This window comes from Platalea leucorodia, assembly GCF_965183815.1.
Source record: "Platalea leucorodia genome assembly, chromosome: 6".
Lineage (NCBI taxonomy): Eukaryota > Metazoa > Chordata > Aves > Pelecaniformes > Threskiornithidae > Platalea > Platalea leucorodia.
Genome location: NC_138828.1, coordinates 36,435,250 through 36,451,522, shown reverse-complemented (window position 1 = coordinate 36,451,522; position 16,273 = coordinate 36,435,250). Strand labels below are relative to the sequence as shown.

Here is a 16,273-nt window from a genome sequence, read left to right as displayed (position 1 = left end):
TGGGGGCACGTACCTGCCTTTCTCCTTTGATTTGCAGGCCAGGCTTTCAGAAGAGCTCAGCAGCTACCTGTTTTCAGTAAAACCTGGTGCTTTCCTCTTGTAGGAAGTGTTTTAAAACTAAATTGGGGATCAGTGCACCCATCTGAATGGCTTTGCATACAGATTTGCCTAGACCTGATGCCTGCATGTCACTGTGAGATGAATCCTGTGACCAGAGAGGTTTTCTGTTTTCCTCAGAGCAAATCGGAGCCCTGGCCGGGCAGCACATCGTGCACGTGGCCTGCGGAGAGTCTCACAGCGTGGCGCTCAGCGACCAGGGCCAGCTCTTCTCCTGGGGCGCCGGCAGCGATGGACAGCTGGGCCTCACCACTATAGAAGACGCAGTGACGGTGCCAAGGTAAATTTTTAACAGGTTCAGGTTTCCTTGAGGCAGCTCCTTGGAGGCGATGCGTCAAGGGTTGCTCGTCTTCCAGCCTGGAGTCAGTGGGAGCACTTTCTCTCAGAGGGGCAGTAATTGGGTAATTGGACACTTCTCACATGGGGATATAAGGGTGACGACTTCTCTTTTTCGTGCTGTACTTATACTCCCTGAGCCCCGCTGGGGTTCAGACAAGTCCTCAGGAGGTTTGGGCAGGACAGGCCTTCTGCCCGTGGGTGCTTGGGGCACAGAGAAGAAAATCAGAGCGTGCTTGGCTTCCTCAGTGAAAAATGCTACTGTGTTTTGTACAGAGCAAGGAGGTGCACAAGGGAGGACCCAAAAATAGAAATGCTGTGTGTGATACCCGTCTCTCAGTCCCTAGGAAGTCCTATGAGATAGGAGATACATTTCAAGAACAGGAAAAAAGTATATGGTTGCATGAACTTGCACCTCAGCTCTGAGACTCTCTTGCAGTGTTGCCCGTTAGCAGCGAAGTTACTAAGCCAGCCTACTGCAATTCTGAATAGTCAATGTTGCTCAGAAACTTTAGGGTAGTGCTCAATTTTCTTCATCTGCATACTTATTTAATGTATCTTAACTGTGTCAGAGCACTAGTAGGGTTAAGTGCACGGACATGTAGATGGTGACAGTGGCCAGTGGCAGACACTAAAACTTCTGCATCCAAAGCAGTTCACAGATGATAGGTCTCAGCTTATCACCATAATAAAGGTAACTGGTCTCTTTGTACTTAATGGTGTTGTATCATGCTACATTAATAACAGATGTAGTCTGTCTCTTACTTGGTCTGCCACTGCAGATCCATTGCAGAGCAGAAGTTTGTGACATCTGTCTAGGGTGGCTGTCATTGTTGAAACAATATTTAAAGGAAAAGAGTTTCAGTCACAAAACATTCATGTTTGAGCTGCAGGGCTCTGTGGGAAGACAGTCCTTAACTTGCAGGTGGCTCTGATGTAACAGAGAGAGACAGGCTCACATGTCAATGTGATGGTGCCATTTTAAAAATAACATTTATGTGAAATAACTTGAACCTTTGACATGCTATTCTCTGTACAAAGCACTGAAGAGGTTTTGATGCTGTAACTCATAGGAACTGCTAGGCCTCTGACAGCATGAAGAATCTTGATGCCTGAAAAAGAATAGTGAGAGAGAGACCAAGAACCAGCTATTTTGACCATTTCCAGATGGCTGGATTCAGCGTTATGGCAGTAAATGTAGTTGGAGTTAGTAGTCAAGTATCTAAAGGTCTCTGCAGATCTGCATCTGTTATGTATGGGTCTGCATCACCTTCAAAACCCTGTTCCTCAGTCTCAAAACAGTAGGTTATGCGTATGTGTAGAACAAATATCTGAATGGAAATCATAATTTTGACCTAAGGTGATACTGTATTTGTGGATACTTATTCTAAAATACTGTCGTCTTCTTTAGGTTGATAAAGAAATTGAACCAACAGACAATACTGCAGGTTTCCTGTGGAAATTGGCATTGCATGGCTTTGGCAGCAGGTACTGTAACATTCATTATTTATTACCAAGATTTGTGCTGTTGTTTTGCACAGTGTCCAAGATTGTATATTTCTGCGTAATTAAACCAAGGACATCCCTGTCCCAACTGCTTTCAGGCCAAATGGGAGGCTACAAAATGAATCAGGTACCATGAATATTGAAGAAGAGCTTTGCCAGTACTGTCAAGAAAGAAAACATGACACATAGGCCACCCACTGTCTCACTGGTGAATGCTGGCAGGAACACTTAGAAGCTTTCTATCTTGATGTAGAAAAATCCGTGTAATTAATTTCTTTGTGATGAAATTATCCTTGGCTATTACTCTTCTGTATGCACCATATGGACCATTCTTTGTTATGCTGTTTAAGTTACAGCAGTCTGATATTGTATTTTGCACTTAGTTGCACGTCTGTTTATTTTCCTGATGGCTTCAGATTGTGCTTTTATTTTGGCAAAGACTGTCTTGCTTGATTTTTCCATCATGAGGCTTGGGTAGGAGCAAAGTCCCCAGCACCAGTTCTTGTTCATTTTGACAAACTTGCTTTTCTCTTGACCAGCTTCTACTCGCCGTTCTCTTTCTTTCCTTGTTTCAGATGGCCAGTTCTTCACATGGGGGCAGAACAGCTATGGTCAGCTGGGCTTGGGTAAAGAATGTCCCTCCCAAGCCAGTCCACAACGTGTCAAGTCTCTTGATGGGATCCCTTTGGCTCAGGTTGCTGCGGGTGGAGCCCACAGTTTTGCCCTCTCTCTCTCAGGAGCTGTGTTTGGCTGGGGGAAGAACAGCTCAGGACAGCTGGGACTAAGTGATGAACGAGGTATCAAAATTATGCTCCTAGGTGAAAGGAGGGTAGACTTTTTTGGCCTAGTGTCTCTTCACATCAACAGTATATTTTTACTGAGCGAATATGTAACCCTCAGCAACTCCTCTTAGGAGGAGAGGGCAGAGGAACAGTCTCTGATGGACTCTACAGTCTTTTCATACTTAGTAGGAACGGAAACACTTTTTTTTTTTTCCCCTTGTGGATGTTAGTGGAAGTGAGAAAGGTCAAAAAGAGAGATCTTTCAAATGTGAGCGTGAACATGCAGGCATTGAAGGGAGTGCTCATTCTTTCTTCCTCCTCTCAAAAATGCTTTGTCCAAATTTTGTTTGAAGTTGATGTGGAGGAAAGGCTCTCCCTGCAGAACAGCAGGCTGAACCCATCCCCTTATTTGCCAGCATCTTTTTGACTGGTGAGCAACTGTATGCTACAAAATGATGGCAACACTGAGTATCTCAGTATTGTAAAATGTTGTCTAGTTTATTGGTGACGTGATTTGCAAGACACACAGGGCCAATGGTAGTTTTTTTCAGGTGGCCATGTTCAGTGAAGCGTAGCCATCAACAGACTTGAAGACAGGTTTATAAATGAGGCTGAAGAGTGGGTATGACTTTACTACTAGTCTGAAAAGCCCAGGTCTCCCCTCCTTGTTGTTAACACATTCTTAACTTTTTTGCAAAAGCAAGTGAGTGAAAGATTTTCTTTGGAGCTTTAAATCAACCTCTTCATAGTTTTCTGCATAGTTGATGAGTAGCTTTAAATATCAAGGCAAGTTACCGAGTGTGGGTGTGATACCTACCATGCATGGATAATTTATTTTGCATGGGTGAGTACATGAGGCGTATATATCTGTAAATGTTAGGTTGCAGAATGTAGTAGCATATAAATACTGGATGTTGCAAGAGAAAAGCGTTGTGTCACAATTTGTGTACCTATAACGGAATGACGCATTTTGACAACCCACCCTACCAATTGAAACATATATTTAAAGCGATTACTCAAAAGCAGCCTGTAGTTTAGCAAAGGGTGCTCAAATGTTGTATGCATCATTTCACCTTGCTTTACACTTTTAGGAGTATGAAACACAACTGTAAGACTTGTTACATATCTTGCATTCTCTCAAAAATGCTCCAGGTCTATTCTCTTGTACTGTATGTAAGCTAGAGCTGATCTTGTATAAGAGCAGCTATGTTCTTTCCATGCAGACTGGCAGATAAATGCTTCTCATTTCAACAAAGCTGCAGTTTATATATGAGAGGCTTGCTTTGACATGGGGCTAATCTTAGATGAACATATAAGGGGCATCTACTGGTGGGGCTGTGTTGGCCAGGGATCATACTCTGCTTACCCTTGATACATGACACTGTAGTAAATACTTGATATTTATGGTAAGTGAATCATGGTAAGGCAGTGTGAATTATACTTGGTGAACATGAATAGCAAAGTCTGCAAACATGAGTAGTCTGCAGCACTGTTACTTAAACAATTATGCTGTAGAGGTAAGAAGTATCATTCCTATCAAAATAAAGATCAGAGTGCTAAAATACAGAACAAAGTAAATGAAAAAATCTGCTCTCATTTCTAAATCCATGAAAATGTGACCGTTTTCCTTTCACTACCCAGAAAAAAGCACCTGTCATATCCTTGGGTGAGAGTCTTAAAAAATGGACAACTTCTATAGGTAGGAACCTGATTTTTTGTTGGTATGAAGTAAGCAGCTGCTTCCCTTACTATCTAACTGGTTTGGGGTGCCTACTGCTCCTTGAAATGCTCAGCTTTTATTTCATTTTTACATCAGGAAAACATGTAACCTTGCTTAGTGTATTCATCCTTGGGAGACCCACTTTTAATGATTAGAATGTCAGAGGGAAGGAGAAAAGCATCATTTAACGGTTGGCAGAGATTAGCCTTTGCAAGTAGGAGGATCTTCTTAAAGGATGACAACAGAAGGAAGGCTAGGCATTTAAATACACCTTGGGATTCAGCTTGTCATGTGTGTTGCACTGGTGTCTCCCACGTGTCAGGATTGTTCTGTATGGAAAAGGTCTAAGCAAGGTTTTGGAAACAAATGTTTGCAGTTGTCAGTGAGGAGTCTGTAATGGAGCATGAGGCTGAAGGTGGGTGTAGGTAGGCTGCACTCCTCATACCTCCCAAACTGCAAGTGCATGCTGAGTTTATACAAGATTCTCAATATTTGCATTCTTGCTCTGGACAATTTTCCTTGAGCCAGGACAAATCTTTTAAGAATTGGAGGAGGAAAGCAGCAGCAAAGTACTCAAGGACATGGGTTTTTTTCCCGCAGTTGTTAAAACTTCCATTGCACACACAGACCACATCTGAAAATCAAACTGCCAGTGGTTTTCTCAGACACTTAGGTTTGTGTTTATGAAACAGCTCCTTTATTTTCTTTGTCTTCAACGCAGACCGAGAATCCCCTTGTCATGTGAAGCTGTTGCGGTCTCAGAAGGTTGTTTACATCAGCTGTGGAGAGGAACACACAGCAGTTCTGACAAAGGTAAAGATGCTCACCTGGGAACCTTGGCTGCTATCTCACCTGCCTGATGGTTTCACATTAGTTTCCTGGGTAATGGTAGAAAAGAATAGATTGACTTAACCATGTTCCATCCGACTCCAGTAAAAGAAACTAAATGGAAAGTATAGTCTTATTATAATGTATTCTGAGATTCATTGCCAAGATGTTCCATTGCTGTCTTTGAAGATGATGATGTTAGTAATCCATGACAATGAATAGTAAAACTCAGGTGAATTGCTCAAAGAAAATAGCTTTGAGCAAAAAAATTAACAAACTTATATCCAAAGGGGTAAAAATAGCATTTTGTTGGAAGATAAAAGGAGAGTGGTATTGTGCATCAGAATAAAAGGCAAGTCAAAACGAATGGGTGTTTAAATGAAACATTAGTGTCCCTTGCAGCATTTACAAGAGGTTTTCAGTTCCAAACCTGCTGTTTCCAAGTGGTGTATAGCTTAGTGGACAGAGGACAGGGCTAGGTTTTGGTGGATCACTGCTCAGTTCTTGCCTTGCCTCTGCCGCTTCCTAGGTGTTGCTTCCTTTTTTGGTGCCTCAGTGTTCTTCACTGTAAAATGAATTAAAACAGCTGACACTGGGATTCCCGTGGGAAACACACTGTAGAAGATCAGTTATGTAGAAGCTCTTCTTCAAGGAAAAAGGTCACAGTCCTTTTGATCAGCAGCTGACAGAGATGGGTGTAAAGTACTGTGGAAATGGGCACTACTCAGCCATGTTTAAACCTGCTGGGATTTCAGACTTATCTTGTGATGGTGGGGGGAAGCTGGATTAGTGTAGACATACCTAAAGATAATTCTGTCAGTCTCTGATGGGTGGCAAGGTAGATATTTGGAAGCTGCATTAGCAGAACCCAGGTTTCTTTTCTGAATCCTTTGGAAATCCCCAGCAATCTCTGCCTAAGCTTGGGCTCGTACTGCAACTGTAGTCAGAGAGAAACTACTGGGTTATGGGTCCCTAAATGGAGAATATGCTGTTTGATTTGCTAACAGAGTGGAGGGGTGTTCACGTTCGGTGCAGGTTCCTGCGGGCAACTGGGACATGACTCCATGAATGATGAAGTGAACCCCCGAAGAGTTCTTGAGCTAATGGGCAGTGAAGTATCCCAGATTGCTTGTGGCAGGTGAGTCCTGTGTGCAGTCAGAAATTTTCTTTGGTGGAGGTTAACGCTGACACCGAGTCTTGTAAATAGGTGGAATAGTCTTCTGCATCCTACGTGTCAAAACTAAGTTAATTTAAATTTTACTTCCCGTAAGAATTTCAAGGCCCTCTAAAGGAGGTTGTTTTTTAATTGGGGTTGATCGCTGTGCTGTAACCTGGTAAAAGATACCTTTCCATCTTAATAATTCAGCAAGACTTTAGAGCAGCAGCCCCTTTGGTGACAAGTTTCCAGCCTCTTTCATGAAAAGAGAGCTAGTAACACTGGTGCTGTGTTGTTGCCTTTTGATATATAAAGGCTTAGCAAATGACTAAGCTAATTCCATCTGTGAGCCCGATACCAGCCGTATGCTGGCACATGCTGCTCTCTGTCACTTCCACCTAAAGAGCTCCATCCCATAAACTGGTGCCATCAGGTGGCAAAAACTGAGCATTGGTGCTAGTGTAAAGATGCTGCTTTGCACCAGCTTCTGGCCTAGGGGAGCCGAGAATAAGTTTTAGGCTGTGTGTGTTTGTTTTGTTTTGTTTTTTTTTTTTCCCCTCTTTTAATTGTTAAACAAGGCCCAAACTTTGTACCTGTCTCTGTTACAGACATCACACTTTAGCCTTTGTGCCTTCTTCAGGAATGATCTATGCATTTGGCTGTGGAACAAGAGGCCAGCTGGGAACGGGGCACACTTGCAATGTTAAGTGTCCCTCTCCTGTCAAGGGTCACTGGGCAGCTCACAATGGGCAACTCTCAGGGAAACCTGGTATGTACTATGCGTGATTTGGAGTCGCAGATGGACATAAATAATTTCATTTTGCCCATGGTTGTCTAAAGACATCTTGACATTGTTCTGTGAAAGTTCTTGGAATAGCAAAAGAAACTCATGCTCCTGTCCCAAATGCACTACGGAAATTACTGGGTGACCTCTTGCTCTCTCTGTTAATGTGTGCCCTCTTCCTTTCTCTTTTCATGGCAGAGCTCAACATTTGGCGATCTTGAGCCTTCATGAAATTGTACTAATACTGATTTCTGAGGGCTTTATTTTCTCTGTAAAACCCCCATTGCGGTTTAAAAATTACAACTTTTCCCTCCTGCCAGGCGCCGTGTATCTCTCAAGAAAGTGTTACAGTACTTGAATTCTAACTGATTTCAGCCTGGCCTTCAAGGGACCCCAGAGCTCCTTGTAGTGTAAAGCCTGAGACACTGGCAGTGCAGATGTGGGGGAAAAGGCAGAGTAGGAATTTGATTCATCAACCTCTAACACAACTGTGTCTCTTTCTTCAACAGATGCCTGTAAATATCACATTGTTAAACATATCTTCTCTGGAGGAGACCAAACATTTGTGCTTTGCTCCAAATATGAGGTAAAACAAATTAAGTACCTCTCAAGTCTGCTCCCCTGTCCCAGCCTTCACAATGCATCTTTTGTTTTTGGTAATACCTCCTGAAAATGAAGTGTTGCTTTGGAGTCCATTCTGCCTTCTGAACCTTACCAAAGGTGACAGTTTTTACAGGGATTTACAACTTTTAGGAGTGGCTGAAAGTTGCCTTCCTTTAGAGGCATGTCAAAGAGTCGTTGGGAAGACACTGATTTCAGTTTGATCAGCAGGGAGGGGAGTCCAGTCTCCTTTGCAGACTGGAAACGAGGGGCTGCTTTCCTCCTGAGACACTGGGGTCCACATGTAGGGCCGTCGACCATGTACACTGGGGTTTTGCCAAGATATACTAGATGGAGGGCTGAATGCTAAATTGGTTTTTCTCCTTCTGTCTTCTTATTTCTTTCAAGAAGTGTTTGGCATACACTTTTGAGGTGTGGAAATAGGTCTAGGATAAATGTACTAAGACTGTAGTGATATGTGGTGGTATTTAAGAGGGCTTTGGTATGTTTAAGGAAATGATATTTTGTTTTTTTCCTTTTCCTCTTTTTAAAAATGTATTTGATGATGATCTTTTTTTTTTCCATACCTTTCCATGCCTTTCCTTTTGGACTTCTTAGTAATGCCACAGCTTCCTAACCAAGCCTGTTCAGAGACCACACTAAGGAAGCTGTCAGTTTATATATAGAAAACAGATTATGAATAAGAAGGAATTGTTTTACAAGCCTTGTCTTTGCTGAAATCTGTATCTTCTCACAGAATTCCTTGCCTGCTGATGATTTCCGGACCATAAATGAAACACGTTACACCTGTTTAATAAATGATGAAACTATAGATGTCTGGAGGCAAAAGCTTTTAGAAAAGAACAGTTCTAATTCTGTCAAGTAGGTATTGTGGCACTGGACAAGCCTTTTGTTGAAAGTTCTATTTAAATAATTTTGTTGGCTTCCGTGCCATGCTTTCACTTGAAATTTAGCAGCCTTTTCAAGTGTGGTTCTTGGTCGTATCCAAGGGGAGGACAGTTGCCAGTCACAAGGCTGCCAGGTTAGAGCTTCCGAGCAAAACCAGAGGAATTTGAGGCTGCCTCAGAACATTGCAAATGGTGGGTGGGAAATGGATTTTGAAGTTGTCCTTTGTTGTGTGCTTCCAGTTCATGAAAAGCAGCAAGAACTTGTGAACAGACTGACTAAATTCCTTCCCCTGTATGCCTGCCATGAGAAGGGCAGAATAGGTGGAAAGGAGGCACTGCTAACATCCCTCCTTTCAAAGAGGGATGTTTCATGATCCTGAATGAACCACTTACCCTCTATGCCTCTGAAGAGGTGATCGTGACATTGTTTCCCATAGAAGGAAGAGAGCTGAAGAGATTTGTTGGGGCTTCTGTTCATAACCTCTATCTCTGTTTTCTTTTATCTTCCTGCTGCAAACAGTAATGTTGTCCAGATACTGTCCTCAGCTGCCTGCTGGAATGGAAGCTTCTTGGAGAAGAAGTAAGTGGCAAACAGAGTCCAGAAGTGTGGCTTTCCCTTGAGGCAGGCTGGAATCCCTTTACTTCACTCACTGCTGCACTGGGATTTGATTTTTCTGATCAGACAGGCGACGGGGGCAGAGAGTGTCCACTAAAGAGGTGGGTGGTCAGAGCTGGGTAAGGAAGGCAAATGGTCTAAGAAAGTGCATGGTGAGTGTATTGTAAGCGGCACAGATTCCTCGGAGTTGTCACAACTGTTATTTTTCCTTTTGAAATGAATATCAACATCTTTAAAAGAGAAGGATAGGAATACAACATTAAAGGAAGTGGGTGATGCCAAGTATCTGAAGTCTCTTACCCAGCAGAGCTAGCTGGTGGGGGCTGGTGCGTGTGGAGGTATACTTCAACACAGGCTGTACTTGAAAAATACATCTGGGCAGCATCGAAGCACTTTCCTGTTAGGTGACATCAGTTGTGGAAAGCTTTGTGCTCCTGCTTACAAGAGCAGAAATTTCAAATGGGTGTAACCAACAATAGGTGGTGACAAGGTTGTAATGGGCGTAGCTGAGTCAAAGGCTGTGCGTTGGGAAGGGTTGTGTTGCCTGCGTCTGTAAATGCTGGGGAGGTAACAGCATAAGATGAGGAGGAGGAGAAATTTTTTATGGTAATGTGATGAGTAAATGACCTGTAACTAGGTGAAGTAAAGCTTTGTTACTTTGAGTAATCTTTGAGTAATATTTTCCAAGAGCAACTTTAAGAAGAAAACAATTTGCTCATTATACTTGTGTTTTTCCGCTTGTCCAATGATTTCTTCTTTAGTGTTGTGACAAGGCAGCGTGTTACTGCATCAGAAGAGTTGTATCATGTTGGTTTAAAACACTTGTTGAGATATCCAAGTTGTTGAGTCACTGTAAATAGTCCCACGTCTCCTTTGAATGTGGAAATGAGTGAAGTTTATGACTTCATCACCCCAATGCAGTTCTCCTTCCACTTTAATGATGTCTTGGCTAGTGCAGGACTTCACTTTTACAGAAAATCTTTGACCAAATGAATGATAAAATTTGAAGCCACCATACACCAAAGTGAGGCTGTATTTAACCACGTACCTTTATATGTGAAGCCTTATGTCATGGTGCACTTGATAGAAGTACCCTAGTATATCCTTCCAATATCCTAATGCCATATAGGCCTGTTTGCAATACAGCATTGTGGCACACAGGGTTGGATGGAAAAGCAGCTTTTCTATGGCTGTGTGACGGGGCACGCTCCAGTACTACTGCACATCACAGCCTGAAGCGCTCTGTACCGCAGTGTGACTCTTGAGGAGCTGTTTCCATCCTGGTGCCTGTGCTGGTACGGAAATAGCCATCCTACTACAGCAGGCTATGTTTAGCTTCTCGTGTCGTTATAGCCACAACAGCAAACTGACAAATGCACCCCATCTTTAATAGCTACCTTTTCCTTCGGTGTCTAATACAGCACAGTATCAGATGAGTAGTGACAGACTCGGGAAATCCTTGAGGTCAATGGAATTGTAGCAATGACCTTTTTTACTAGCAACTGCAAGGTTTTATGTGCAGCTTTACTGCAGACAATGGTGCTGAGAGCCTCTGCTACAGATGCCGATCATGCTCTAGATGCTGAGCTAGGTAACTTACCTGCTGGCCTGGGCATTCAGTGTTGCTAGATCTGGCTGTTAGGCTATTGTCCTCCACAGGCTTGCCTTCGTTATCCCTCTTACACAGGTAGCCTAAGTAAATTCCAGCCTTTCAAGCACAGCAGAAAGGACAGCACATGTTTGCTGCAGCTAAAGACCATGTGAAGACTGTTCTCAGCTGTGCTGTGTTTTGATTGTGGTCATTGTTCAGTTTTAGAAAATTTGAGAGCAGAATTGCCATCAAGCTACTCTGAATATCTTCCCCTGTTTTCTTTCAAAAACCCTCATCTGATGTTCCCTTGTATAGCAGTCAATGTTCTCCTATGCATCACCCTTCCTTTTCTTACTGAGTGTGATTAAACAGATTTTGCTATAAAAGTAGTGTATATGAAAACAACACAGAGGATCGTGATACATACGATCGAGACATATTTTATAGGCTTTTAAGCAGTCCGGCCTGTCTAGGCAGGCTCTTAGGTCAGTGAAGGAGTCCTGGGGAAATCAAAGGCTTCAACAAAGTGTTTCTCTTTAAGAATCCCAACTCTAATCAAGGCCCAGAGGAGTTCAGAACAGAGAGTTGTGCATCTTGTCTTTAGCAAGAAGATTGCAACTTCTGCTTTGTTTCTAGTCTGATTAATTCCCTAGAGGTAATTTCCCCATTGCTTGCTCTCAGGCCATGCCAATACACGGGTAATGGTGTCTCTTCCTTAAACTTAAGCCTGTTTGTCTGGGATTTTTTTAAAGAATTGATGAACATTTTAAAACCAGTCCGAAGATCCCAGGGATTGACCTGAACTCCACCCGAGTGCTGTTTGAGAAGCTGATGAACTCTCAGCACTCCATTCTCCTAGACCAGGTATTGCACCTCTAGTGTTCTGGGTATTGAGAGGGGAAATAAAGCCTTTGTCCCTCTGTAATGTGCAAGTAACGGCAGCTTTTCTGGGGAAGGGTTGTATTGCAAATCCGCAGGCCACATCCTTCATAGTGTCAATGGATACTTCTCCACTGACCTGGGCTGATTTTCACCTTCTCAGAATGTGTCTCTAAGACTTGTTTTTTAAAAAGTTTTATCTCATGGCGTTTAATACTTGAAATGGCTGCTGAAATTAATTCTGTGTATGTTATGCTTGTAAATAACGACTATGTGCTCATTTATTCCCTGTCAGGAGTTGAGTACTTTATGGCTGTATAGTTTATTCTAACTATTTTTCTCATGCGTGCAGAGCTGTTAGATAAAATTGTGTTTGTTTCCCATGCTGTTTTTTAGCTATAATCTTTATAGGTGGAGTTTTTTTACTCTGGGTTTGACTTTTAAAGCAGGGATGTGACCTTAACAAGAGGGGTTAACTAACCTCTAACCAGCCCTCGAAAAACCTACCCAAAGGTTTGTGCATTTTGGAAAAATCAGAGTTTAGTCCTGTCCTGTGGAGTATTCTTAAGAGCTCATCAGCAAAAGCTGTTAAGTCCACCCATGCTGAGTGTGCTCCATTTCATCAGTTCTTACACATCGTCTACATTGTAGGTTCTCTGTCGCCCAGGATAAGTTGCCTTCTTTTGTCTTGTTTTCCTCTAGATACTGAAGAGCTTTGAAAGTTTTTTGATTCCTCAGCTGTCCAGCTCACCACCAGATGTCGAGGCAATGAGGATCTATCTGATTCTCCCTGAATTCCCACCCTTCCAAGACTCAAAGTATTATATCACATTAACGCTTCCTCTAGCAATGGCTATTCTGCGCCTAGATACCAACCCCAGCAAAGTTCTTGGTAAGAGGCTGGCATTTAAGATGCATGCTGCTCTCAGCATCCAGCTGGAACACAGGGTTGCCTTTAGGATTTTCAGTCATGTTTTCGTGTTGGTTTAATTTTTCTGTTACAACGACTGCAATGATAATCGGGTATTATTTGTGGTATAGTGTTGTTATGAAGCAGTCACCTCTAAAAAGCAGCTGTCAACCAAAAGCATTCAAGGAATCCTCCCTCCAAAACCTATGTTCCCATGAAAAAGAATTATAAACATTAAATTTGAATTTTAAACGTGAACTGTGAGGAAATGAAGAATGTGCCATACAGGTAAGATATGGGAAGTTAGTTACAATAATATAAAACGTATAAAATTTACAGTGGTGTGGATAATAAATGAGAAAGAATATTCATGTTAAGAATTGTTTTAATTTGAAGTAAAATATCATTTCAAAGAACACTTACTAGGGAGGTTAATCTAATTTACCTTATCTAGTTTACCTACATTCAGAGACTCAGTTCCAGATAAATTTTCATGCCTCTCTGTGAACACAGATTTTGTATATCTTGAAGATTAAATGATCTTATTCTCTTAAATTTGTCCACATTAGAATATCCTTTCTGTGTAAGGTAAATAAAAGGATATACTAAATATAACATAAAGTTACCTTATCCTATATAAGGTGCAGAAAAACCTATTGGCTAGTCCGTGACCAAGCTGAACACCCCAGTTCTTTTTCAACTTCTGAGTCTTCTTATTTCTGCTAATATTATTTCCTATGAGCTCATTTTAAGTTAAGCAGAACATATGCTGCTTAATGATTGTTACTCATGTTTGCTAAGCTGTTACTTTTCTTGTTATCTTACTCTGTTTCATAAGGTTATCTTACACTAAATCTCGTATTATAATGTAAAATGCTATGTAATGCATTCAGACCTCCAGGAGTATTGCTCCAGTGAAATCTGTTTTGAGGTTTAGTGATTTTTTTTTTTTTTTTTAATTATTCAAAGAGGCTTTGGAACCCAGTTTTCTCCTCTGCTCAGTGTACGTAGTCCACTATGGTTGTTAGCATACAGAAATGTAAAGGTAGTGATACAGAAATCATACTTTTGCCTGCCAGAATCTGTAGTTGTGCTGACACTTGAGAGGATAAATTGGTGTTTGTTTCTAACAGTTGATGTGATGGTTTCCCAGGCTCCAGCTTCTAATTTGCAGGTAGATTGGTTCTAGCAAAGAAGCTAATAGTCAGGGTCCCTTCAGAGGAGGGGTGAGGGTTACCTGTCCGTGGCAAGAAAGAAGTCAGCCTTTCTAAAGAGGGGGAGTTCAGACTGTTAGTGCAGATGTGCCAGGTGATGTGCTCTGACACCTGCTAGAAAAGTATGTGGTACTACAGAGAATTGCCCAGGCAAGTGCTTTCTTATCACTCATGAGAGACAATGGTTTGCCCGCAAGATCACAGTATCTTGCATACAAGATATTTGAAACAGTATCTTGAATTGAAGGTTGAAAAACCTTGAATTCAGGCTCTCACACTGATCAGGGATTGGAGCTTGATAATGACTGGGGTGGGTGTATGAGAGTGGAAAGGGAAGAGCTTTTCAATTTCTGGTATCTAGCTGACTCTTTGCTCGCTTTCCTGTTGCTACAGTTAGGAGAGAAATAGGGAAGTTTTTTGAATTAATCTTTAGGGGCGTTCCCCTATTTTCAGCTGTAACCCCTTACTGTGGCCTTTAATTCAGGATTTATATTGATGTTCCTCTGCTTTCCAGATAACTGGTGGTCTCAAGTGTGCCCAAGATATTTCCTCAGGCTAGTGGACCTCTATAAAGGTGCCGTGGTTTACCTCCTCAGTGGAAGAAAAACACTGTTGATCCCAGTCCTGTTCAGTAGCTACATTACAGCTGCTCTCAGACTTCTGGAGAAACTCCACAAGGTAGGAGGAAAGCCTGGACGTGTGTTGGCTCAAGATGATTCAGTCTTGTCTGCCCTTTGCCAGTTGGCAGGGGCAGAGTGGTCATGGCCATGGCTTGTGAGCTGTGTCATTGTCCACCAAGACACCACGTGGGGAAAACATTAGTGGTTTTCCTGAATTCAAGGTACTTGAAGATTGTTTAGTCCTGTCTCAAACACTAGGAAAAAATTACCCCAAAGAACGCTGCTGCTGAGCCACCAGACTGTGTGCACTGTCTCATGATGCTTTCTGTGCCCACTGTGTTGGTGCTGGTTAGTCTGGGTGAGGTGGAGGGGGAACTAAAATAAATCAGAAAGAGGTTTATCTCAATTCTTCTTGGTTCGTACTAAAATATAAGCGACTATGTGATTTTGCAAGACTTTCTGGGACCTATTTAATGGTTGGACTCTATGATCTTAAGGGTCTTTTCCAACCTTAACGATTCTATGATTCTGTTGTTGCAAGCTGCTATAATTGCTTTTATTAAAGCAAACCTGCGTGCTCTAAGAAAAATGCTGGATGTATCCATATTTTAAAAACCATCTGTTTTCTTCACCAGGTAAATCAGAAGGTTAAACACGTAGAATATGATAAGTTTTATATCCCTGAGATTTCCAGCTTGGTGGACATTCAGGAGGATTATCTCATGTGGTTCTTACATCAGGCTGGAATGGTAAGAAGTTTTATATATAGTCATTGAAATAGCTGTCCATGTTTGTGTCTCTGGTTGTAGAGATCTGTATTTTTAATATCCTTAATGAGAGTGTAATGTGTTCAGTATAGGAACATCTATATGTTAAGTCTCTCAGATTTGGGTACTCAGTGGCTTGACAAAGTTGACTTAAAATAAGGCTGTCGGAAGAGCTGGAGCTAACAATATTTACCTAACGCTTGCAACAATCACTGTGATTATTCATGTGAATCTCATTCTGTCCTTGCACAAGGGGATTAATTCAGTCACTGGATCCTTTTAATGTAATCGAGACCTCAGGAGCCAAATCCTATATTCTAAAATTATAATTTTTACCCTTTACTTCTGCTGTTTAGGCAGGTATTGTGAATAATGTAGCCAGTGATCTTAAAATGTTGCTCTGTAAGAGGAGGCAGTGTGGCGTTCTGGCTAGGGGACTGAACCAAGACTCAAGAGATGTGGGTTCTATTCCTGGCTCTTCCAGTAACCTGCTGGGTGACCTTGGGTAAGACCCTTCACCTCTTTTCTGCCTCACTTTCCCATCTGTAAGAAAGGAGATAGATAACTAAACTTAGGGCTGGAATATGCTGTGTAGGAACCCAGTGAGATTGATTAATTATAGCAAGGAAAGGAATCCCAAGTGTGAGAAAACACCAAAAAACATCTGCCAAGGGATGCTGCAAGAGTAAAACATGACTGTAGCAAGAATTTTTGTGTGTTTTTATGGACTTTCTAAATGTTCTGTGTGCTGTGTCCCCTGTCCCCCACTTTCCATCATTGAAATAGTGCTGCTCTGTGCTTACTTTTAGTGAGCAGAGCAATAATTGACTCAAATTTATGTAACAGTGATAGTTAAAAAGAGTTAAAAATGTATTGATATGGCTAATGAGAGGAGTAATTTGCATTGCAGAAGTGGTCATATATTGTCCTGTTGTGGCC

General features: G+C 41.9%; 1 protein-coding gene across 9 annotated transcripts in view; it reads left to right on the top strand.

Annotated features, from left to right (window-relative positions):
• The window catches only part of HERC3 (HECT and RLD domain containing E3 ubiquitin protein ligase 3), a 52,980-nt gene that overhangs the window by 20,942 nt on the left and 15,765 nt on the right, over positions 1-16,273 (top strand). For 5 of the 9 annotated variants that reach the window (XM_082316233.1, XM_082316232.1, XM_082316231.1 and 2 more), the window contains exons 3-15: positions 238-397; positions 1,865-1,941; positions 2,535-2,756; positions 5,183-5,274; positions 6,297-6,427; positions 7,054-7,214; positions 7,739-7,815; positions 8,587-8,711; positions 9,258-9,317; positions 11,697-11,808; positions 12,526-12,715; positions 14,462-14,625; positions 15,203-15,316. In XM_082316233.1, the coding sequence (XP_082172359.1) occupies positions 238-397; positions 1,865-1,941; positions 2,535-2,756; positions 5,183-5,274; positions 6,297-6,427; positions 7,054-7,214; positions 7,739-7,815; positions 8,587-8,711; positions 9,258-9,317; positions 11,697-11,808; positions 12,526-12,715; positions 14,462-14,625; positions 15,203-15,316 (1,685 nt within the window). Of the gene's footprint in view, positions 1-237; positions 398-1,864; positions 1,942-2,534; positions 2,757-4,382; positions 4,441-5,182; positions 5,275-6,296; positions 6,428-7,053; positions 7,215-7,738; positions 7,816-8,586; positions 8,712-9,257; positions 9,318-11,696; positions 11,809-12,525; positions 12,716-14,461; positions 14,626-15,202; positions 15,317-15,690; positions 15,840-16,273 lie in introns of those variants that run through there. The other 4 variants (XM_082316238.1, XM_082316234.1, XM_082316237.1 and 1 more) reach the window with 4 other exon arrangements.